Source organism: Mustela erminea, chromosome 1 (genome assembly GCF_009829155.1).
Source record: "Mustela erminea isolate mMusErm1 chromosome 1, mMusErm1.Pri, whole genome shotgun sequence".
Taxonomy (NCBI): Eukaryota; Metazoa; Chordata; class Mammalia; order Carnivora; family Mustelidae; genus Mustela; species Mustela erminea.
Window position 1 is genome coordinate 153,363,889 of NC_045614.1, and position 26,333 is coordinate 153,390,221.

General features: G+C 34.1%; 1 protein-coding gene across 9 annotated transcripts in view; it reads right to left on the reverse strand.

Moving 5' to 3' along the window:
• Positions 1 to 26,333, reverse strand: part of STXBP5L (syntaxin binding protein 5 like) — a 542,570-nt gene that overhangs the window by 161,967 nt on the left and 354,270 nt on the right. For all 9 annotated transcript variants that reach the window (XM_032347423.1, XM_032347416.1, XM_032347410.1 and 6 more), the window contains exons 10-12: positions 21,222 to 21,300; positions 14,653 to 14,807; positions 9,468 to 9,540 (exon numbers count right to left, since the gene is read on the reverse strand). In XM_032347423.1, the coding sequence (XP_032203314.1) occupies positions 9,468 to 9,540; positions 14,653 to 14,807; positions 21,222 to 21,300 (307 nt within the window). The remainder of the gene's footprint in view (positions 1 to 9,467; positions 9,541 to 14,652; positions 14,808 to 21,221; positions 21,301 to 26,333) is intronic.

Sequence of the window (26,333 nt, forward strand, 5' to 3'; positions counted from 1 at the left end):
GAGCCACCCCCAGGTGCCCATCTCTGATATTTTTAAATGACAGAAAGTAGAACTCAGGCTGTATGTCATTCAACAAAAATTTACTGAGAACCAACTCCATGTGCAGACAAAGCTCCTCCTTCATGATACCTACAGTCTAGTAGAGAATCTTTAAAACAATTGTAAACAAATGGAAAATTTTATCTGGGCCAGAGCTATGAAGGAGAGGAGCAAGGGAAGTATGCAAGTCTGTAATAGGATATTTGACCAAGTTATATAGGCAATGAAAAAAAATTTAATGAAGTAATGATATATGAGTTGAGTTTTTTACAGATAAGATGCGAATAAGAAGAAAAAGGAAGGGAAAATTAATACATGCAGAAGAGAGAGAATGTACAAAACTTCTGCATGTAAAGGGCTAAGAGAAGATCAGTGGGTCTAGAGTACAGAATGAGGAAAAATCAGAGTCAGGAGAAAGATAGCAGAGTAGTAGGATCCTGAGCTTACTTTGTCGCATGGATACACCAAGATAACAATGACATCTGTGCAACTAACTCTGAAAATGATCTAAAGACTGGCAGAAGAAGACTTTCCATAGTCAGTTGTAGAGAAGAGGCCACACTGAAAAAGGTAAGAGGGGCAAAGATGTGGTTAGAAACCAAACTCCTGATAGGGCTAAACATAAATGACAGGGATACCAAGCATGGAGAAGCAAGAAGATTATACTCCACACCAGGCATCCCAGGCATTGGGGATCTGCACTGGGAATGGGTTTAACTCCAAGAAAGCCAGAGGGAAGTAGGAAACTGAGACTCTGCCCTTAAAGAGCCAGCATAATAAAAAACCCCACTGAGAAATAGCATAGAATCAGTAGTTTGAAAATTTACTAATCTCAAAATGTACAATGGAGGGACAGTGATCTTCAGGAGACTTCTCCAAGAACAAGAGTTAGTGGGTGCCATTTTTCCTTCCATCCCCCAGCCTAGATAGCTGGACACTTGCAAGGCAGCCCTAATATTCTCCACCTATCTTGCTAGCACTGTGTGCCCTACCCAATCCATCCCACCTGCCTTTGCAGGCATCATTGCAAAGCAGCTCCTGCCCCTCTGTATCCTGCAATTATCCCTGGTAGGGACTAGTGCCACTCCAAAACGACTCCTGACTTGGGGAGAGAGGGAGATAACCCCACACAACAGCATGTCTACAATTCCAGCAACCAGGCCTTTTAGTGACTATGCAGAGAGAGAGAGCCCTATTGGTCAGTGTACCCACAGTTATTGTAGAGACTGCAAATACCTAGTCTAGTTCTCGGCCCACCCATCAACAAAAGCCACTGTGGGCCAAACAGGAGAAAACCTTGCCATGGGGTGTGCCTCTGCAGAGGCTAACTGTAGACAGTTAGGCTGACTGTTGACCCTACCCACCTATAAGCCCATAGAGACCTTAGGCCCCTCAACAGCACAGGGACAAAACCCTGTCCAATGCACTCAGAGCAGGCAAAGTGGATCACTGCTGATGACTGGGCTGAGGATAGATACTACCCAGTCACAAACTAGGGTATACACAACCCTAGAGATTATCCTCCAGAAGCATCTAGCTCTGGTGACTAGGAGAATTATCATGAAAAGGCACCACAAGATCTCTTCCTCTACATAAGGCCATGATTTTCAAGACCAGGTGATATAGCTGAGCTCCCTAACACAGTAAAACATAGAGTTAGACAAAATGAGATAGAGGGGATATGTCCCAAAATGAAAGAATAAAATCACAGCAAAAGATCTAAGCAAAGCAGAGACAAGCAGTATGCCTGATAAAAAAGCAAAGTAATGAGATGGGATTGGGAGGGAGACAAACCATAAGTGACTCTTAATCTCACAAAACAAACTGAGGGTTGCTGGGGGGAGGGGGTTTGGGAGAAGGGGGTGGGATTATGGACATTGGGGAGGGTATGTGCTTTGGTGAGTGCTGTGAAGTGTGTAAACCTGGTGATTCACAGACCTGTACCCCTGGGGATAAAAATATATGTTTATAAAAAATAAAAAATTAAAAAAAAATTAAAATTAAAAAATAAATAAATAAAAAATTAATTAAGAATGCATAAATAAATAAATAAATAAAAAGCAAAGTAATGGTTATAAAGATATTCATTGGACTTCAAAAAAGAGTGGATGAATTCAGTGAGAACTTCAATAAAGAGATAGAAAATATAAAACAGAGCCAGGCAGAGATGGAAAATACAATAGTTGAAATAAAAACACACTAGACAGATTAAAAAGCAGATTAGGGTAGGTGGAAGACAGGATATTGGAAAGGAAGAAACTAACCAAGAATAAAAAATATGAGAATAGGTTAAGGAAACTCAGCAACATCATTAAGTATTAACATTCACATTATAGGGAACCCAAAAGGATAAGAGAAAGAAGGAGGCATAAAACTTTTTTGAAGAAATAATAGCTGAAAATTTCCCTTATCTGGGGAAGAAAACAGACATCTGATACAGGAATCACAAAAAGCTCCTAATAAGATTAACCCAAGGAGGTCAATACCAAGACATATAATAATTAAAATGGCAAAAAGTAATGGAATTTTAAAAGCAACAAGAGAAAAAAACAAAACAGTTACATAAATGGAAATCCCATAAGGCTATCAGCTGATTTTTCAGCAGAAACTTTGTAGGCCAAAAGCTAGTCGCATGATATATTCAAAGTGCTGAAAGGAAAAAACAAGCAACCAAGAATACTCTGTCTAGCAAAGTTACTGTTCGGAATAGAAGGAAAGAGAAAATGTTTCCCAAGCAAAAGTTAAAAGAGGTCATCACCACTAAACCAGACTGATAATAAATGTTAAACAGAATTCTTTGAGTGGAAAGAAAAAGCCCTAACTAGAAAAAAATTATGAAAGGAAGAAAGTTCATGGGTACAAGCAAACATGTAATGAATGTAGTAGATTAGTCACTTAGCCAGTATGGAGGTTAAAACAGAAACATAGAAAATTATATCTAGAAAACCAGTAAAAGTATATACAAAATAAAAATATGTAAATTATGACATCATATACATAAAACATGGAGACAGATTAAAAATTTAATACTTTTAGAATGCATTCAAACTTAAGCAACCATCAAGTTAATATAAACTGCCATACCCATGTTATATATAAACTTATGGTAACCACAAATTAAAAACCTACAGTAGATACACACAAAATAAACAGAAAGTAATCCAAGCATAACAATAAAGAAAGTCATCAAATCACAAGAAGAGAGAGAGAGAAGAAGAAAGGGACAGAGAAGAAATATAAAAACAACTAAGAAACAATTTACTTTAAAGGGGATAAATGCTCTAATCAAAAGAATTACATGACTAAATGGTTAAAAAAACAAGACCCATCTATATGCTGACTACAAGACGCGAGACTCGCTTTGGACCTAAAGACACACACAGAGTGACAGTGAAGGGCTGAAAAACCATAAACCATGCAAATGAAAGCAAAAACAAAACAAAACAAAACCTGGGGGTACCAATACTTAGATAAAAAAGACTTTAAAATGAAGACTAATGAAAGATAAAGAGTCACTACATAATGGTAAAGGGAACATCCAAGAAGATTATATAACAATTTTAAATACCTATGTACCCAAACTGGAGCACCCAAATACATAAAGCACATATAAACAAACATAAAGAGAAAAAAATTGATAGTTATACAATAATATTAGGGGACTTCACCACCCCATTTATATCAATGGATAGATCAGACAGAAAACCTAAAGGAAATAGTGACTTTGAATGGCACAACAGACCAGATGCATAGAGATAAATAAAGATCATTCCACACCAAACCAGCAGAATACACATTCTTTTCAATTGCACATGAAACATTCTCCAAGATAGATCCCATGTTAGGCCACAAAATAAGTCTCAAAAAATTTAAGAAGATTAATATCATCTCAAGCATATTTTCTAATGACAAAGATAGGAAAATGAAAACTGCAAGAAAATCTGGAAAGAACAAACATATAAACCAACTATGAACCAACCAATGCATCAACCAAGAAATCAAAGAGGAAATTAAAAAATACATGGAGACAAATGAAAATAAAAACACAATGGTCCAAAATCTTTGGGACATGGGGTGCCTGGTTGGCTCAGTCGGTTAAGTTTCTCCCTTTGGCTTAGGTCATGGTCTCATGATCTCTGGGATCTAGCCCCATGTCAGGCTCCATGCTCAGTGGGGAGTCTGCTTCTCCCTCTGCCACTCCCCCTGCTAGTGCTCTTTCATGTGCGCATGCTCTCTGTCAAACAAATAAATAAAATCTTTAAAAAAAAATATTTGGAACACAGCGAAAGCAGTTGTAAGAGAGAAGTTTATAACAATACAGGCTTACCTCAAGAAATAATAAAAACCTCAAACAATCTAACCTTATAATTAAAGGAGCCAGAAATTGAAGAACAAAGCTGAAAGCCAGTAGAAGAGAGGAAATAATAAATATTAGAGAGAAATAAATAAAAGAGAGACAAATATGCACACACAATAGGAAAGCTCAATTAAATCAAGAGCTGGTTATTTACTTTTTAAAAAATATTTTATTTATTTATTTGACATAGAGAGAGCACAAGCAGGAGGAGTGGCAGAGGGAAAGGGAGAAGCAGATTCCCTGCTGAGAATGGAGCCTGTTTTGGGGCTCAAACCTAGGATATTAGGATCATGACATGAGCCAAAGGCAGGTGCTTAACCAACTGAGCCATCCAGGTGCCCCAGAGCGGGTTCTTTAAAATGATTTTAAAAAACTGATAATCTTTTAGCCAGACTCATCAAGGAAAAAAGAGGGAGTACACAAACAAAATCAGAAATGAAGAAAAAATAATTAACACCACAGAAATACAAAATGGATAAATTTCTAGAAACATAATCCTCCATAATTGATTTAGGAAAATAGAATATATGAACAGAACTGTTACTAGTAATAGAATTGATTCAGTAATCAAAAACTCCCAATAAACAAAACTACACTAGACAGCTTCACAGACAATTTCTACCAAACATTTAAAGAAGAGTTAACCTTTTTCTTAAATGATTCTAAAAAATAGAAGAGTAATGAAAATTCCAGATTCATTCTATGAGGCCAGCATTACTGTGATACCAAAAGTAGACAACTACAAAAAAATTTATGGGTCAGTATCTCTGATGAACATAGATGCCAGAATCCTCAAACAAAATATTGGCAAACTACATTCAACAATATATTAAAAGCATGACTCACATGATCAAGTGAAATTTATTCCAGGGATACAAGGATGGTTGTTATATGCAAATCCATCAATGAGATATATCACATTAATAAGAAAGAGGATAAAAACCATATGACCATCTCAATATATTCAGAAAAACATTTAACAAAATACAACATCCATTACTCATAAAAACTCTCAACAAAGTGAGTTTAGAGGGAATATACCTCAACATAATAAAGGTCATAAATAAAAAACCCACAGCTAACATCATACTTAATGGTGAAAATCTGAGAGCTGAAGAGAAGGATGTCCACTCCTGCCACTTTTATTCAACATAGTATTGGAAATCCTAGCTGCAGAATTCAGACAAGAAAAACAAAACACATCTAAACTGGTAAGGGAGAAGTAAAACTGTCATTATTTGCAGATGCCATGAGACTATATATAGAAAACCCTAAAGACCATCAAAAAACTACTAGAATGGGTAAATGAATTCAATAAAGTTGTGGGATAAATAACTAATATACAAAAATCTGTTGCATATCTATACACCAATAATGAAGAAGCAGAAAGACAAATTTAAAAATAATCCCACTTAAAATTGTACCAAAAAGAATAAAATACCTTGGAATATACTGAACGAAGGTAATGAAAGACTTGTACTCTGAAAACTATAAAACATGATGAATAAAGAGGACATAAATGAATGGAAAGATATTCCATGCTCATAAGTTGCAAGAATATTATTAAAATGTCCATACTACCCAAAGCAATCTTCACATTTAACTCAATCTCTATCAAAATACCATCAGCATTTTTCATAAAACTAGAAGAATCCTAAAATCTGTATGGAACCACAAAAGACCTCAAATAGCCAAAACAATCCTTTTTAAAAGATTTATTTATTATATTGGAGAGAGACTGGTGGGGAGGGGAAGAGGGAGCGAGAGAATCTCAAGTAGACTCCGCACTGAGAATGGAGCCCTATGCAGGGCTCAATCCCCCAAGCCTGAGATCACAAGCAGGGCTGACACCAAGGGTCAGATGCTTAACTGACTGTGCTACCCCGGTGCCCTCCACCAAAGTAATCTTGAGAAAGATGAACAAAACTGGAGGTATCTCAACAGATTTCAAGATGTACTACTAGAACTGTAATAATCAGAACAACATAGTACTGGCAAAAACAAAATAAAACAAAACAAAAATCCAAAAAAACTCAAGACACATAACATAGTCCAACAGAACAGAAAAGAATGTCCAAAAATAAACCCACATTTATATGGTCACTTAATCTACAACAAAGGAGGCAAGAAGACACAATGGGGAAAAAACAGTCTCTTCGAATAAGGTGCTATGAAAACTGGACAGCTACAAGTAAAAGAGTGAAATTAGACCACTTTTTATGCCATATACACAAATAAACTCGAATTAAAGACCTAAACGCAAAATCTGGAACCATAAAAACTTTGGAAGAAAACACAGGCAGTAATTTCTTTGACATCTGCTGTAGAAACCATTTTCTAGATACATCTCCTCCAGTAAAGGAAACAAAAGCAAAAATAAACTATTGGGACTATAACAAAATAAAAAGCTTTTATGACAATGAAGGAAACAATCAACAAAATGACAAGGTAACTTACTGAATGGGAGAAGATATTTGCAAATGATATCTCTGATAAAAGGTTAATATCCAAAATATATAAAAAACTTACACAAATCAACACCAAAACCCCTATAAATAATCTGATTGAAAGCAGACACTTCTCCAAAGAAGACATAAAAATAACTAACAGACACATGAAAAAAAATGTTCATTGTCATTGGCCATCAGGGAGATTCCAATAAAAATCACAGTTAGATACCACCTTACACCAGTTAGAATGGCCAAAATTAACAAGACAGGAAACAACAAGTGTTGGAGAGGATGTGGAGAAAGGGGAACCCTCGTACATTGTTAATGGGAATGCAAGCTCATGCAGCCACTTTGGAAAACAGTGTGGAGTTTCCTTAGGAAATTAAAAATAGAGCTACCCTATGACCCTGCAATTGCACTACTGGGTATTTACCCCAAATATACAGATGTAGAGTAAAGAAGGGCCATCTGTACCCCAATGTTCATAGCAGCAATGGCCATAATTGCCAAACTGTGGAAAGAGCCAAGATGCCCTTCAACAGACGAATGGATAAAGAAGATATGGTCCATTTATACAATGAAGTATTACACCTCCATTAGAAAGGATGAATACCTAACTTTTGTATCAACACAAACAGGACTGGAGGAGATTATGCTGAGTGAAATAAGTTAAGTAGAGAGAGTCAAGTATCATATGGTTTCACTTACTTGTGGAGCATAAGGAGTAACATGGAGGACATTAGGAGAAGGAAAGGAAAAGTGAATTGGGGGATATCAGGAGGGGGAGATAAAGCATGAGAGACTGTGGACTCTGAGAAACAAACTGAGGTTTTTTTGGGGGGGATAGGTGAGCCTGGTTGTGGGTGTTAAGGAGGGCACATATTGCATGAAGCACTGAGTGTGGTGCATAAACAATGAATCTTGGAACAATGAAAAAATAAAATTAAGAAAGGGCGGAGGACTTGAATAGACCTTTTTCCAAAGACCTACAAATAGCTAATAGACAATGATAAGATGTCCAACATCACAAATCATTAGGAAATGCAAATCAAAACTACAATAAGATGTCACCTTACACTTGTCAGAATGACTAGAATAAAAAAGAAAAGAAATAACAAGTGTTGCCAAAGAGGTAGAGGAAAAGAAACCCTAGTGCACTGTTGGTGGAATGTAAATTGGTATAGCCACCATGGAAAACAGTATGGAGGTTTTTCAAAGAGTTAAAAATAGAAATACCATAAGATCCAGTAGTCATACTAGTGGGAATTTACCCGAAGAAAACAAAAACACTAATTAAAAAATATGTATGCCCCCTATGTTTATTGTGGCATTATTTCCACTAGCCAAGATATAAAAGCAATCTATTTCTATCTGTTGATCTATCGACCTATCTACCAAATATTACTTAGCCATAAAAACTAACGAGATATTGATATTTGTGACAAAATGGATGGCACTGGAAGAAATTATCCTAAATGAAAGAAGTCAGACAGATAAAAATACCATATAATTTCACTCACATGTGGAATCTAACAAACAAAACAAGCAAAGAAACAAAAATACTAGAGTCATAAATACAGAGAAAAAGCTGGTGATTGCCAAAGGGGAAACAACGGGCTAATAGGTGAAATAAAGGGGATTAAGAGCTACAAACTTTCAGCTATGATATATGTAAGTCACAGAGATGAAAAGTACAGCATAGGGAACAAAAATAATATTGTAATAATACTGTAACACAACAGATGGTGATTACACTTATTGTGGTAAACACTAAGTAATGCTGAATCAATATGTTGTACACCTAAAACTAATATAACATTGTTGTTAAATATACTTCAATTAAAAAAGGAAAAAAGTAAAGGAAAGTCAGTTTCATGCCTATCATTTACAATAAAAATGTATAGCAAGAAGACAGTGTTCATAAATTTCATCTACTTTTACTGTCCATGCAGTGGAGTTGAGAGAGCCACTCTAACAGCAGTATTTTATATTTGTTACCATTGCTTTCAACATAACAAGAAAGAAAAGAAAGTGAAAGAAGACCTCCATCTTGTCTACCCTCCAGACCCTGCTCTTCTGTATTTTTGCAGCAATAGTCCAATAATATGTGCCATTTTTCTTTGGTCAATAGTCTAACAGATGGCCATACAGTACACTGTACAAATTTTCATAACAGTTGTGTTTGTTTAGGTTAACAGCAGACACGTGATCCAATTTATGTGTCTTCAGTCTCCAAATGCATCTTTCTAAACATCTGGTGTTGCCTTTAAAATGTGTTACAATTTTTGGGGCACCTGGGGGGCTCAGTCGATTAAGCGTCCACCTTCGGCTCAGGTCATGATCTCAGGGTCCTGGGATCGAGCCCCGCATTGGGCTCCCTGCTCAGTGGGAAGCCTACTTCTCCCTCTGCCTGCTGCTCCCCCTATGCGTGCATACGTTCTCTCTCTCTTTCTCACTATCAAATAAATAAATAAAATCTTTAAAAAAATGTGTTACATTTTTATTTACCATCTATATTTACCATCTATTATATACTGTCAGTTATCTATAAGATTTTCCTATATTTTAAATGTAATGAATAGAGTATAAAAACAGTATTAATCTGTAAATGAATAACTTACTTGCTTTGTGTCAGATCAACTACAATGAGATCTTTCTCCAGAAGTACTACAACAGCATAAGGTTCTTGAAATTCTACAAGTAAAAAATAAAAAGTGGAAGTTTTCATATTACATATTATATAAAACAATGAACTTTCATTTCCTTTATCTCCTTACAAATGTTATTTAAATGATTTCAGAAGACCAAAATATGAGCCAAAGTAATAAGTAACAAAGAGCACTTTAAATAAATAATGTTTCTCAGACTTAGTATTTAAGATTATAGTGAATATGAAAATGAAAAGTTGAATAGGCATAGAGTTAAACATTTCTCAATAATCATGAGGCAGTGATAGTAGATTATTTGAAGAGAGTCTGTCATTTCTTTCTCACAAACATTTATCTTATTCTTCCATAACCTTCTAGTTTAGATATGATTTCATTTGTACAAGGAGATGTTCTAAGGACACAGTAATCTGCCTTTCTGAGCTGTGATACATTTTTCACATCCCTATGAGAGCAACACTCCTTAATTTCAATTCAATGTGATTTATCATGTACTTAAAGATATGTCCTTAAGAGTATATACCTCAAAAAGACAGGGAATCTCAGGATAGTTTAGGATTTTCAAATTCCTAAACTGTAACCCCCTCCTTCCTTCCAATATGTTCCACCAAGTATTCTCAGAACAAAGGATTTATGGAAAATAAAATTGACAAGGTCCTTACTCTCACGGAATTTACATTCTAGGCATGTATACAAACCATGAATAAGTAAACAAATAAGATAAATTCAGAGAATAATGTGAGCTATCAAAAGAAATATCAAAGGTAATGTTGTAATAAATGACTTTTGGGAGAGCACTGATTTAGTTATTGTGGTCAGGGAAGACACTGCTTTCCATCTATAATACTTATAAAGGAAAGGCACAGTTAAAGTGTTCTCAATTTAAGGAAAAAGTATTTATAAAAACATCTTATATCATGATATTTGATTCTCTATAGCTAGAACAGGTATTACTATTTTTCATTTCATAGAGAAAACTGAAGTCCAAAGAGGTTATGAGATTAGCACAAATTTACAAAGTTAGTTAACTAAAAAGGTGGAACTTTAACTCAAGCCTTATGATTCTAAATTCTCATGTGTTTTCATTATTCCAGCAGTTTCCACTAGTTACTTTAAGAGTATTTAATCCTAAACTCAACAATCATTTGGTAGGAATTTTATTGAGAGTATTCAAGTCTTAGGTGAGAAACTGGAAAAGATGGCCTTCACAGCCCTTCACAGGTCGTTATCATCTTGAGAGGCTATAGAACCTATAGACAACCTTGAGAGGCTATAGAACTTACTCATATTTAGAAGTCACATGCTACAAGAAAAAGCTAGAAGCAGAAACCCAAAACTGAGGAGTATACCCTTGTTTGGGTGTATGTCTATATGACAATATATAGTTTTCATACTGTTAGCCACTCAATCTGTTCTCAAACTTCTCCCTTATCTCTTAGAGCTGTTTTAAGTTTTCAACATTATTTTAGTATTTATGAATTTAGGGTTTTTAGGGTTTGGGCTTTTTGTTTTGTTTTGTTTTGGTTGGTTGGTTTGTTTTTCAGTTGAAAGACACTGGAGTTCCATACTATTACTTTTTTTCTTTGTCTTCTCTCTAGGGCAATCATTAGGAAGCAACTTCCAAAAATACAATACTGAGACATTGGCATGAATAAGCAAAATTCACAATCATTTTAGGTAGTTACAGCTGTTTTGTCACTTTAGATAGATACATCTGTTTTAGATTATTATTGCTTCTTTTCAAATAATAATGGTAGCAAAAGTTTCACCTTTGTAGAAGTACTTGCTATACTGCAGTAATCTCTGAATAAAAAGATTTCTTTAGGAGTAAGTATTAGGTTCAATTTTCTTTCTATTATTTATTAACAGTTTGATCTTAGGGAAATTCATTAACTCAATTAAATTAATTCCATTTCTTTACCCATTGATATGACAAAATAATAGCTACCTTAGACTTTTATGAATATTAGATGTATATGAAGATGTTTAATGCAAAGCCTGACAGACTACACGCTCAGTAGATGCCAATAGTATCACTTCCTTATTAGACTGGTCTATTTTTGAGCAGACTCAGTCTTTTAACTTTAGCCCCAACAGGTAAAAGTTTCCATCATAATTACTATTTCTCTGAAGAGAAATGCATTATTTATGACACTTGTAAAAGACCAGATTTAGTTAAATGTAAATGTAAAATTGAAAAATTCTGAGTATGGTTGCTTAGGTACTCTAGGGAATACCCCTTGAGATAAGAGACATTTGTGTTCTTTGAAAAAACAAGTTGATTTGTCAAATGTCATAAACAATTTATTAATATTAAAAATTAATAGATTTATTTTGTGTAACATATGTGTAAGATTTATCACTACATGGCTATAAAGAAGAATAAAGTTCCATTATGGAATCATACTCAAAATATACTGTTAAGTGAAAAACAGCATAATATGGAATAACATAGAATATATTCTCATTTGTACAAAAAAGAGATAATGTATACATAGATAAGTACACATAGATATATGCATAAACTTTTGGGGCGAATACATAAACTTAGAAATAGTCGCTTCTAGAAGGGCAGTGATTGTAGGGTCTTCTCTGTCACTTTCATGTATTATTGTTTTAGCCAGAAATAGTGAACTATGTTTATATTTTATGAGTAAAGTTAAAGTATTTCTCTTAGCTCCTGATAAATAAAAATTCCATCCTCATTATCACTACTCTGAAAAACAAAGACATTTTTGTAGCTTGGAAGTGATTAGACATAGTTACAATAAATTCATAATTTACTTAATATTATTAGAAATTATCCTAACATCTCTACTGATGTGTAGAAACTTATATATACACACACACATAAAAATACGTGGTTACAGAGATCAAACACTATCAGCCTCTATTACCGGCACATACATTTTTCTCCAAGCTCTTTTTATAGGAGGTGTTTTCCTAAATTCAGCTTTTGGTCTTTTGTTTGTTCTTTATTCCTTTATCATTCATTCTCATAACTCCAAAGAACACCTATATTCTTATAATTCATAAATAAATATTAAAGACCTTTTCTTTCTCTTTATCTGCTGTCCAAGCAACTCTATTGACTTATAATCAGACATCTTTTTCTCTTTCCAAAAACTGTTATTATTGCATATGAAACCACTGTTCTTTTTTTTAAATTTTATTTATTCATTTGAGAGAGAGTGAGCAAGCAGGAGTGAGATGAGGGTGGGGGAGGCAGGGGCAGAAGGAGAGAGAAGCAGGCTCAATCCCAGACCACTGGATCATGACCTGAGCTAAAGGCAGGGGCTTAACTGATTGAGCCACCCAGATACCCCTGAAACCACTATTCTTAATATATGTTCTCTTTAACTCATCTATCATGTCACTCTCTAAACCTAACTGGTGACCAAATTCAGTGGGTTTCCTCTATCCATTCCTACAGGCAGCCCTGTGTTACAGATCTTGATCATTTTAATGAACACTGTCACAGAAACCTCTAAGTTGGAATCTGGAATTTAAGATTTCAGTGTCTATTCAAACCCATAAACTCCTTTTTGGCAAATTTTACTAAAAACGTTGCTTTCTTTCATCTTAATATTTTCTCAAAATTCTTCTATTTCCAAATACCTCTAAAAGGCTTTCACTTTTTTCTCTAAGTTGATCTCACTCTAGTAAACCTTAACAAGTTCTAAACCTTTACTCAATATCCTTTTCAAGTGCCAAGTCATTCTTCAAAGTCTATCTAAAGCCTACTTTTTCCATGAAGACTTGCAAGAATATTTCAGCTATTGACTATTTTACTACCTATAAGTTAGTACATTATGTAAACTCTGAATCATATAACTCAGCACTTAAATTTTTTAAACTTAAGTCATAATTATCTCCTTCATCCAACTAGATTTTATGTGATTTGATATCAGAGATCGGTTTCATACTTTATCTTTATTCTCAATAAGCCCTTGTAGTACTGAGGCCATAGAAGCATCCAATAAATATTTGTTGATTAATTAACAGCACAGGTAACTTGTCTGTCCCAGCAACTTTGGAAATAAAGTGCCACATTGTTATTTCATATCAATTTATCCCAGCTTTAAATATGAAACTAAAGAATTTAAAGCCAATTAATACAGTTGTAATAAAACAATTTATAGATCTTCATAGTTAGAGTATGCTCATTTTGGCCTTCCAATAATCATGTGGGATTAATATTATTATTCTCTTTCTAAAAATGATAAATCTAACTCATAAAAGTAAAATGACTTACCCAAGGTCACCTAGCTCGTGAATGACATAGCTAAATCATAAAACCAAATACTGTGCCTCCAAGTCTAGTGTTCTTTCTCTTATACACGTTCCCTCTTGAAATTGTAGTTATACACACACACACACACACACACAAACACACACATACATACTATGCATACTACATTGTTTTAATACACACATAACATGTTGTTTTAATCATAAACTCATATTTTATGTTTCAGCCTTCTCAATTTTTAGATTCTATTACTAAAAGATTTCATTATTATTATATTTCATTATATAGTTTGCACATAAGTTTAGTTTTTATGTTTACAAAAAGTCTTTATATTTAGGATGCATCTCTCCTCTGGAAAACTCTTCTAATTATTCTCAAAGAAATAAATCACTAACCACACATCAGCAATCCTAGAGTAATCAGAGGTGCTGCAGTTGCATCTGAAGCAAAGCCAGATGTGAAACAGATGCACTACCACCAGAGTTATAGATCACTGATATCAGGTAAGTGCTTTAACTTTGATTAGTGTTGGAATGGGATGGGTGGAGCTGGTCTAGGAGAGGCTATTAGGAGACCTCAGATTCCCAAAGTGATTTCACCCTGGACCCCTATCGGACCCTCCCAGCTCAGCTTCCACCATCCTTATCAAAGTTTAAAGCACTTACCTGATATAAGAACCTGAAACTCCAGCACTGCTGTACTACATTTGTCTTACTTCCAGTTTGTCAAGTAGGTACAATTGCGGAACCTGCTCCAGCACCTGTAGCTCACAGTGTTGTACCACAGTGGATGTCAGCTGCCAAAACTAAAAATATTTAAGCTTAATTTTATTAGGAACTTACTTCAAGAATGATTTTCAACATTAATAGTTTAATATTTGTTACTTACCATTTGGATAGGGTGTTTCACATAAAGTAAGAAATTCGACAATAGGATGATCCATTTCAAGCACTGTAATTGCTTTTCCATGCATGATGGTTAAACTTGGTCTTCTGCAAGCTTTGTCATAAGACAGTCCACCAGAAAATATTATGAATGGTTCACTGCATAGAAAAAAAGTTAATGAGATTGAAAAGTCCTTTAAGATGATACAATATCATAAGACTGAACTAATGAAGAGTAAGTTTGGTAAGGATTATACACAATACAATTTGACAGCAAATATCTTTCTTAGTCCAAAATGTCTCACCCAAATAATTTCCTATTCTACCATTTCCCTTTTTCTAGTTGTAAATTCTCACCATTAAAATTACTAATGAATCAGTCTAAAGGTGATGAGGTGTGTTGGGGAAAAGGTAGAGAAGTTGGGAGGAAACAGAGGTGCTCATCGACTCAAAAAGACATCTCTACACGTATTAGTTGATTCTCCAAACTCCGTATCACTACCATTATATTAAGCTACGTTAATTTATCATATTAACCATTGGCATGCGGGGTCCAAAATTCCTAAGGGATAAAAGAGGCAAATTTCAATATAAAATTAAGTGTGATAATAGCAAGCCCAGAGTGGTAGAAGGTAACATATAAATTCTATGTAATGGAGTTTCTGTGAGAAAGGGTTATGATAAAAAGATGGAGAAATCTAAGAACAAAAAATATGTTTTTCCCAATTTTTCCTTGGGTCAGCCAGTTCTATCTAGCTGCTAAAACTAACATCAAACTTTCTAGGTTCTGTTAGTTGCAAGATACAATTAGATAAATTGTGTAGGGCTGAGATTACTATAAAATACTAGTTGTTAGAAAGTTATAAAATAGGGTCATAATTTTTCACTTTTCTTAAATTAATACTATATCTCTAGTTTATGTATATAAAATAAAATATGTTAATGTAATATTTTAAATAAGCAAATATCAAACTGAAAATACTCTCCAAAAGTTTTTTAAAAAGAACTAGACAATTATTTTACCAAATTCTTTGAGAATATATGCTTCTCTAAATAATTCATTTTTATCTATTCACTAAAGAACCTAAAAAATTCTAAAATTCTTAAGATTCTAAATTCTAATTCTGAGTCTAATTCTAAGAGATTTTAATTCTAAATTCTAAGAATTCAAGATTCTAAAAATCACTTTATAATTCCTTTTCTCATTCATTTCATACTGTACATGGTACTCAACATTACCAATGGGGCATTTGCTAATATTATTAGGGTGGCTATATAACAAGAACAAAAAGAGCTTTTAAAAAAAGTTTCCATTAAAATCTACATATAAAATGTGTATACTGATTTTTATTTATAATTCTATCTTAATATTTTAACATAAATATTTGAGTTGTAAGCTAAATACGAAAAATACAAAAAATTTATTTTCCTTGAGTCCTATGTTAGTTGATGAGTTAGTCTTGCTTCAGTAATTTGGTGTACAAAATTACCAACCTAGTAATGGTGGTTCTAAGCAGCAAGTTTTTTCCTATAAAATAAATGCTTATATTATTAATACTTCTCCAGATTTAAAAGTCATTTCTAATGAAATTAGTAAGTGTTCTTGCACATTTTTGTGTTGCTTTGTTTTACAACAAATGTCATGACTTAGAAAATATATTATCTTTTCATACATATTGAACTAACTATCTGCTCCAAGTGTTAGTAAGGTCATAAGTATCTATTTTTTCCATGTAAAAGGGGGGGTAAAGTTAATCTCATCTCCCAGTATCCAAATATAGGATAAGAAGCAATTTATTCTTCCTTTTTTTGGTAAGCACAATGGAAAAGATGTCCTTGTTATATTAGAAGAAAGCAAAACCTTTTCTGCTTTTATTATGAATGCATCAGAAAACACTGGGTCTGAAGTTAATTACCGATATATATGCACTTCTCTGTAAGCTACTGAATGACTGAACAAAAAGTTAATTCCTCAGGAAATCACTCATCTATAATTGCATTAGATACTTAATTATCACATTAAATTCTCATAAGTATAATCCTCATTTTATTAATGAGGTTAAATAACAACTAAGCAGAAAAGCCCAAAAGAAAACATAGCTGTCAGATTTCAAAGCCTATTCTCCCAAACAGATTTCAAAGCCTATTCTCCTAAAAAGTACTGCCATTAGCAGATGAGTCTGAGATTAATACAGGTGAAGTTGTTTAGAGGCAAGCAGCTATGGAATGGAAGGATAAAAAATGAAATCCAGGGACGCCTGGGTGGCTCAGTTGGTTAAGCAGCTGCCTTCAGCTCAGGTCATGATCCCAGCGTCCTGGGATCGAGTCCCACATCTGGCTCCTTGCTCAGCAGGGAGCCTGCTTCTCCCTCTGCCTCTACCTGCCTCTCTGTCTGCCTGTGCTCGCTCTCTCTCCCTCTCTCTCTGACAAATAAGTAAATAAAATCTTAAAAAAAAAAAAAAAAAAAAAGAAATCCAGACTCCAAAGCAGATGAGTCTGAGATTAATACAGGTGTAGTTGTTTAGAGGCAAGCAGGTATGGAATGGAAGGATAAAAAATGAAATCCAGACTCCAAAGTACATGTTTTTTACTTCTAGTCTAATGTTTCTAAAACTGTGGAATATAACTTTAAAAATGTTCTGAAAAAAAGTTTTTTTTTAAAGGTTTTATTTTTTTATATGACACACAGAGAGAGAGAGAGAGTACAAGCAGGGAGAGCAGAAGGAGAAGCAGGCTCCTAAGCAGGGAGCCTGATGTGGGGCCTGATCCTATGACCCTGGGATCATGACACCTAATCAACTGAGCCACCTAACCAACTGAGCCACCTAACCAACTGAGCCACCCAGGTGTCCCTGAAAAATAGTTTTTAATTTCAAATTTGACAAACACTAACAAACCATATCTCCCTTTGGAAATTTTATATTTCAGGCCATATAGCAAAGATTCTAAGAAGCTATACAGTAAAGAATCCAATTTGCTTTCATATAACCCAGAATATCTTAGATCTCTCAAATGTATTTGATTATAGATTCCTAATTTTCCATGAATACAGTTAGTGATCAAAGGGACACAATTTGATAAATACTATACCATATCCAATTTACTTTCATATAACCCAGAATATCTTAGATCTCTCAAATGTATTTGATTATAGATTCCTAATTTTCCATGAATACAGTTAGTGATCAAAGGGACACAATTTGATAAATACTATACCATACTAAACTGACCTTTACTATTTACTACAAATGTGTCCTGGTAGACTGATCAGATGGATTACTACCAAAAAATAACTGCCTATATAATTAACAATGTCTTCATACATAAAGAAAACATTAATAAAAATTAAATATTATTTTTTAAAAGATTTTATTTATTTGATAGAGAGAGCCAGAGAGCACAAGCAGGGGGAATATCAGAGAGAGAAGAAGCAGGCTCCCCGCTGAGTAGGGAGCCCAATACAGGACTCCATCCCAGGACCCTGAGATCATGACCTGAGCTGAACGCAGGCATTGAACTGACTGAGCCACCCAAGCACCCCGAAATTAAAGATTATTGACAATACCTTGGATAAATCCCAAAGGCATTATGTTGAATGAAAGAAGATAGGATCAAAATGTTATGTAATATATAACTGTATTTATATGACATCTTAAAAAGACAAAACTATAGTGACAAGGAACAGATCAATGGTTGTCAGGGGTTAGAAGCAGAGAGAAAAGTATGAGTATAAGGACAAAAGGAGAGAATTTTGGGGGTATGGAAATGTTCTGTATTCTTATGTGGTGGTGATTTCAGGCATCTATATATGTGTTAAAATTCACAGTATTGTACACCAAAAGAAAAAAGTATTTTACTGTATAATTTGTAAAATAAATATAGAAAAAGCATTAAATTCTTTTCTCAGTGAAGGCAACAAGATTAAGCAATAAACCATGCAACATAATATAGTACATACTAAAACAAGATTTGCTGAATATTTATGATATTCTGGGTATTGTGTGAAGAAATTTACTTGTGTTATTGTATTGAATCCTAATAATATCCCAATGAAAAAACTACTATCATTCTTACTTAACAGATGGATATACTGAGGCTTAGAGAACTTTACACATGAAGTCTACCAATAGGTGGCCATGATAGGAAGGGATTAAAAGACAAGCAAAAAGTAATTTTTATTAATTACAGAGAACTTGAAAATGTTAGTGGTAGCAGGTAGAGAGATCATTATTCCTTTTTTTGAATAGAATAAATTAATTAAGCAGAGAGGTGACTGGGGACCAATGATTCTTAAGCAGAATGGTTCTTTATCCCTAGAAATGTAAAGCCATTTTGTGAATGGTTGATCTAATATGAATTAAGCAGAACATACCCCTTGCATCCACTACCTATGCAATCCTTTGAGACCCTATTGCTGCAGCATATTTAGTAGAACTCTTCTTAAAGTTCTTGCTCCTGCCACAGCCATCCCAATTTTTGACGTCAAAAGTTTCTACTGTGTACTAGCTGAAGCAGAGATATATCTATTTATTGTCACTTCTGGGGTATGGCCCATTTTACTGTCAGAATATCTTTTAGTACTCAGTTTTGGTGCTCCTCTGCTGTTTAGTCTCTTTGTGTACTGAGCTGTGGAACCACTGCTTGTAAAGGTGACTTTTCTAATACAGTAGTAATCACAACAAACATACACAACGTACTAAAGTGCACAATAAGTGGGATGACAGTAATTATAATCAATAATATATAATTATTTCACATTAGAAATCTGAAGAATTATTTCTACACAAAATTGGGTTACTAATCACTAGAATAACTCATTAAATTAGTATCAGTGGAATAACTTTAACAACGCGAAATGTAATGGTTTTGATGACAACAATAGTAACTTCTTTTTTTGTTTTTGATAACTTATTTTTATCAAGAAACCCACTATGTATCACTCATTAAACTTATGACATTACACACTTTATGCATAATTTCACTTATTCTTCACAAACGTCACAATGAGATAGGTATAATTAATGAGGAAATTAAAATTTAAAAGAGTTAATTTCAAGGTCACATAGCTGTCTTGCCCCATATGCCACAGATCTTAATAATTATGTTACACTGTCGTGACTACAATCCCTGATTCCTAAAGTACCTTCTCTTTACCTTCACCCTTTTCTTACTCTGTGTGTCAATCCTATTATCCCTTAAGACCCATCTCAGTTATTCCCTTTCCCAAGAAGAAATTTACTGATCTCTCTTCACCGTTCTCTCCCCCACTCACTCTCTAGGCTGGGTTAGGTATCCTTTTGTTGTGCTCTTATAGCATATCTCTATAAAAGCACCTCACATGTTACACGGAAACTACTAGTTTATGACCTTACTTCTTCTACTAGACCATAACAGATTCAAAAGCAAGCAGTATTCTCTTTCATTTTAGTACACCAAACAAGTTGCACAGTGTGTAGTAAGTAGCAATAACTAATAATATGTGTACATAATAATAATATATGTATATATAGAAAATGTTTCCACATTAATATACACATATATGTATATATAATATATGTAAAATATTTCCATCCATAATAATTAAATTTAAAATGTTTTAATACTTTAATTTTAGTAGTACAAAACTGTGGTCATTTTTACTACTTATGTTTAGTAACATTCTACTGGACTAAGGAGTTATTGATCTATCACGTGTGTATGTACACACATATATGTGTATATATATATATACTATTGTAAAAATATATATGTTAAGTGTATTTATATACAAAATATATACCATATATTATAGTTTATATATATAAGGTAACTCATTAAAAATGGCCATATTTTTATACTATTAAATCTTTCAAAGAGCAGGTGTCATACATCTATAATACTGAGAATACATTCCACATGAACATGTAAGTAATATAAAGTAGAATTACCCAATTTAGAGTTAAAATAAAATTAAGGTTTAGGCAAGATTTGTAATTATGGTAATTCTGGATGAGAATATTGCCATTAATAATTATTATAAGTAAAAAAAATTCTTGATTTATAGGATGTTTGCTATATATATATATATATATAACCTTTTATTATATATTATTATTCAATTTAATTTTCTATATCTTAAAATATAGTACTATTATATTAAGCTAATTGATATAACTCTTTATTTTTCCAACTAACTATAATCTTTCCAAGTTCAGAATGTAAAATCATGAAGTACAGAGACTTGGTTATGTATTTAATTCTTTCACACGCAGTACCAATAGTTATGCTTCTGCTTAATAATACTAAATGATTGCTACATATAATGTACATGGCCCAAAAATCTGACATTGTTAAATTTAGTGTACATAATATTCATCTGAATATTCATAGAAAGTTAAAATAATTAGATATTCATCATAATATCACAGATACTCATATTAATAAAGAAGTTGCTATTATCAGTGAAGAGGATTTAGCCAATTAATATACTTACATAATTATATGGAACTTTAAATAATACATAATCAGTAAAGTTCATTTTTGTCTCTGTTTCTTATATATATTCCCATATCACCCAAAATAAAAAATGCATACCTGTTTCTACAAGTCTTGTATTCTACTTTTAGGATTGGTTTACAAGATTCAGATTTTCTTCCTTCTCTTTGACTTTTTCCTAAAGAAAGAAAAATGATTTGTTAAATCATATTTAAATTCTATACATCCATGAAAATTCCAAAAATATGACTAAAAGAATATAAAGAAAAAATAAGGTAATTAATGTGTTTTCCATAATAGGATAAATAGAATTCTATGCATTCTAACATATTTGTTGAATTTGTAAACAATCTGTTGAATCTTAACAATTGACTGCTATATAAGCAATAAAATTATTTGTAAACGTACCATATCTAATTGTTCCATATTCTCCATGAATAAATCTAGCCTCATATAGTTATTTTAATTATTTAAGTCTTAAGATTACTTTAGAATTAAAGACACATACACATACATATTTCTCTGCATAATGAAATGCAAAATTATGAAAATCCATACTAGGGCCATTATATATTGTCTATAATACAAGCAAACCCTTTTCGCATGCAAAAAGATTTGCCATTTAAAACTTATAATAGACTATCAAAATCATTGCATTTTCATCAAATTCGTTTAACGGAAAGCCCATTAGACAATGAACACAGATTGTATATTTCAAATATATTTCATATATTTGCATAAAAATATTTTCTTGTAGGGAAATGTTATGTTGTTTAGACTTCACGGATTTTGAAAAATGATCAAAAAGAGTAGAAAATTGAAGTAAAGCTATTTCTGCATATAATGTCTTTCCAGTTGTGATTTTGCCTATACTTCTATGTCTCATTTTGTTAAAATTAAAGTTTTTGAGATATGTTTCTTTTTTATTTTAATAAGTACCCTTATTTATTCTTGTATTGCCACAACTGTTTATAGACACAGATACCTATTATGTAGATAAATGCTTATGTACATTTTTTTTCTTTTTTTTTATTTCCAGCATAACAGTATTCATTATTTTTGCACCACACCCCGTGCTCTATGCAATCCGTGCCCTCTATAATACCCACCACCTGGTACCCCAACCTCCCACCCCCCGTCCCTTCAAAACCCTCAGATTGTTTTTCAGAGTCCATAGTCTCTCATGGTTCACCTCCCCTTCCAATTTCCAAAATCCTTGAGGAGAACACAGGCAGCAACCTCTTTGACCTCAACCGCAGCAACATCTTCCTAGGAACAACGCAAAAGGCAAGGGAAGCAAGGGCAAAAATGAACTATTGGGATTTCATCAAGATCAAAAGCTTTTGCACAGCTTATGTACATTTAAGTTTAAATTTTTCAGGATAGCTTCAGAATGGCACAGTCATAATCCAAATAGGATGTCAAAATAACTTTGTTTAATTTGTTAAAGGGCAGGGTATCAACATGTAACATATTTATCTGCTCCATGGCATGCTTTCTGAATTTGCTTTCTCTTTCTTTTACCCTACATCAACTAAAGAAGTAATCAATAATAAAATATTGGTATAATTATTCACACAGTAAAAAGTTTTTTTTAAAGTATTATATATTTATATAATTAAAGTATTTATATATATATTATGTATTATTTATATATATATTATATATATATTATGTATTATTTATATATATATTATGTATTATATATAAAAAGGAATTGCTGACATTATATGTAGATCATGATGCCTTACAAAGATAGAACTTTGGCTCAGGGACTCTGAACAGTGGTCTTAGGGATAAGAAACAGCTGGTTGGTGATTCCTGGTTGGGTAACATGTGGGAACAAAGAGAACTGAAGGAAATAACACAGGAAAGAAAAAGACTCATTCTCCTCAGTTGATATCTTTTTCATCCATTTCTTCTCTAATAATCGCCAAGCCATAAATCAAATCAAGATAGTATATTTGCTGTTTTATATCTATACGTGTGTGTGTGTGTGTGTAACCAATTATAATTTTTCAATGGATAAACACTAGTATTATGCAATGATTTCAGTAAAAATGAATAATATTCAAATTAATTAATTATTTATTTTAATTTCTAACTCCAATAGTTAATTTTTGGCTGAAAGTTTTCAACTTTGATTATGTTCATTTTCAATAATTGAAATATGTTTATATGTCATGTTATAAAAAATTGTTATAAATATTGCATTTATTGATACTCTTTATGTTCAAAATACTATACTAAATGGCATGGTAAAAAGAAATAACTGACCACCAGGAAACTTAAAATTTACTAGTTTAAGCAAAGCATATATAAACCTTATAATATAAGGTATCCTAAACAAATAAGTGATAGACTTGAAGTATTGAGAATAGTAGGAGTACATGAAGTAGGAGTTAAGAATATTATGGTTTTACTTCATAACAGAAAATTTTACATATTTCTGCAGATGACTTTCTAGAAGCTAGATTAAGCATTAAAAGATAGAACTTGGGAGTTATGGTCCAAGACGGTGACATAGGAAGTCCCTGAACTCACCCTCTCCATAGACATACCAAGTCTATACCTACTAATAGAGCAATTCCTCCTGAAGAAGAACTGAGAGCCAATTGAACAGCTTCTGCACAAGGAAAGATGGAGACCAAAAAGAGAAAGCACAAGAGAGGGAGACATAGTGAAAAAGGGAATCTCTAACACCAACACTGTGAACTACGGTGTGGATGGACAGGACTAACGGACCATGAGCAGATTCATCTGTCCTGGGGTGTAGAAAAAATCCATGGTTTAAAAGGGCAACTAGGATATAAAGGAACCAGCTAAAAGGGAGAGGAGCTGGAAGTCTCTTAAGGCTGGTGGGACTGGGGAACACCACTGTTTATGATCCCCCCTCCACCATAAGAGCAAAGATGGGAGCAGGGTTGAGGTACCATAGCTGACCTCCCACCTCAGCAAGACTTGGGCCCCTAACCCATACCAGACCTTGATGGCCTGTGCCACAGAAAAAAAGTGCCACAGTTTAAGAGTAACTACCATATAAAAGGTCAACCCCTAGAACTTCATCAGATGGTGAGGGAGCTGCTGAAACTTTCTTCTGGCTGGTAAGCAACATGATTTACATTCTCCTCTCCACCTTGATAGTATGAACAAAAGCCATGATCCAGGCACCTTAGCTAGCCTGACACCTCAATATCCCTGGGCCCCTAACTCCCACCAGCACCAGCCATTGCGCCAAGACAGCCCCAGTGCAGTGGACACTGGAACACTCCTGCTCAGTGCTCACTACAGATCAAGCTTTTGCCAAACTAACACATGGACAAGGCACTCCAGAACATTCCGGGCCCACATAATGTTGACTCCAGACAATTTACTAAGCACCCCTTGAATGGAGCACTCCAGAAACCTCTTGTCTATGCCCACTTTGGCTCCAGCTTCTCCACCAGGGCTTCCTCTGCATGGAGCACACTGGGAACCTCTGGCTCACATTTCTGCCTCAGTTCCAGCCTCCCCACCAGCGTTTCCCCTGCATGAAATCACTCTGGGACACCCTAGCTTGCACCAACTTTAGCTTTAGCCATCCTGCCAGGGCACACTATGTATGGAGAGCCCCAGGATGCCCCCACCTCCCACCCCACCCAGCACCCACTTCAGGCTTAACTATCTTGCTTGGGTGTTCTCTGTGTGGAGAGTCCTAGGACATCCCAGCTTGTACCCACTTTAACTTCAGCCATCCTGCCAGGGTAGACTCTGCCTAAAGTCCCAGGATTCCAACCCCCAACACAGCTTACACCCACTTCAGCTGTCCTGACAGGGCATTCTTGTGTGGAGAGCCCTAGGACCACACTGGCCTACACCCATTTCAGTTTCAGCCATACAACCAGAGAGTTCCCAGTACAGAATGCACTAGGACCTATAATACACAACAGCCACAGCTCCAGCAAGCCAACCGAAGTCACCAGGCGCAGTCTACCAGGGGATGACAAAACACAAGATCATTCCTTCAAATCTAGAAGAAATAGCTGTTGCACCTAACTCACAGAAACAAAAAAGTCAAGTTAAGAGGAGACAGAAGAGTATGTTCCAAATGAAAAAAGACAAAATCTCAGAAAAAGAACTAAATGAAACAACGATAAGCAACCTACCTGATAGAGTTCAAAAGTAATGGTAATAAAGATGCTCAATGACAGAAGAGTAGATGAATTCAGTGAGAAGTTTAATATGAGATTAAATATACAAAAAACCATCATTAGAGTTGAAGAATACCATAACTGAAGTAGCAAATCCAACAGAGGGAATCAACAGTAGATTTTAGAAGGTGCAAAAGTAATCTGAAAGACAAGGTAATGGAAAGCAACAAACCTGAACAGCAAAAAAGAAAAAACACTGTAAAAAATGAGGATAGATTAAGGACTACCTTGGACAACATCAACCAAACAAACATCCTCATTATATGCATCTCAGAAGGATAAGGGAGAGAAAGGGGCCCAAAACTTATTTAAAAAAAATAAAAAATAGCTGAAAACTTCAATAACCTGGGGAAGGAAACAGACATCCAGGCTCAGGAAGCAGAGGTCCAAACAAGATTAATCTAAGGACATCCACACCATGAAACATAATAATTAAAATGTACAAGATTAAAGATAAAGCTAAAGACCTAAAAGTGAGACAGGAAACCATCAAAATCCTACAGGAGAACAAAGGCAGCAACCTCTTTGGCTTTGACTGTAGCAACTTCTTACCAGACATGTCTTTGAAGACAAGGGAAACAAAAGCAAAAATGAATTATTGGGGCCATATGAAAATAAAAAGCTTCTGCACAGTAAAAGAAATAATCAACAAAACTAAAAGACAATTTACAGAATGGGAGAAGATATTTGCAAATGACATTATCTGATAAAGGGTTAGTATCCAAAATGTATAAAGAACTTATCAAACTCAACACCCAAAAATCAAACAACCCAGTTAAGAAATGGGCAGAAGAAATTAATAGACATTTTCCAAAGAAGATAGACAGATGGCTAACACATGAAAAGGTGCTCAACATCACTTATCATCAAGGAAATGAAAATCAAAACCACAGGGAGATATCACTTCGCACCTGTCAGAATGTTAACAATACAGGAATACAGGAAACAACAGATGTTGGCAAGGATGTGGAAATATTAGAATCCTCTTACACTGTTGGTGGTAATACAAACTGATGCAGCC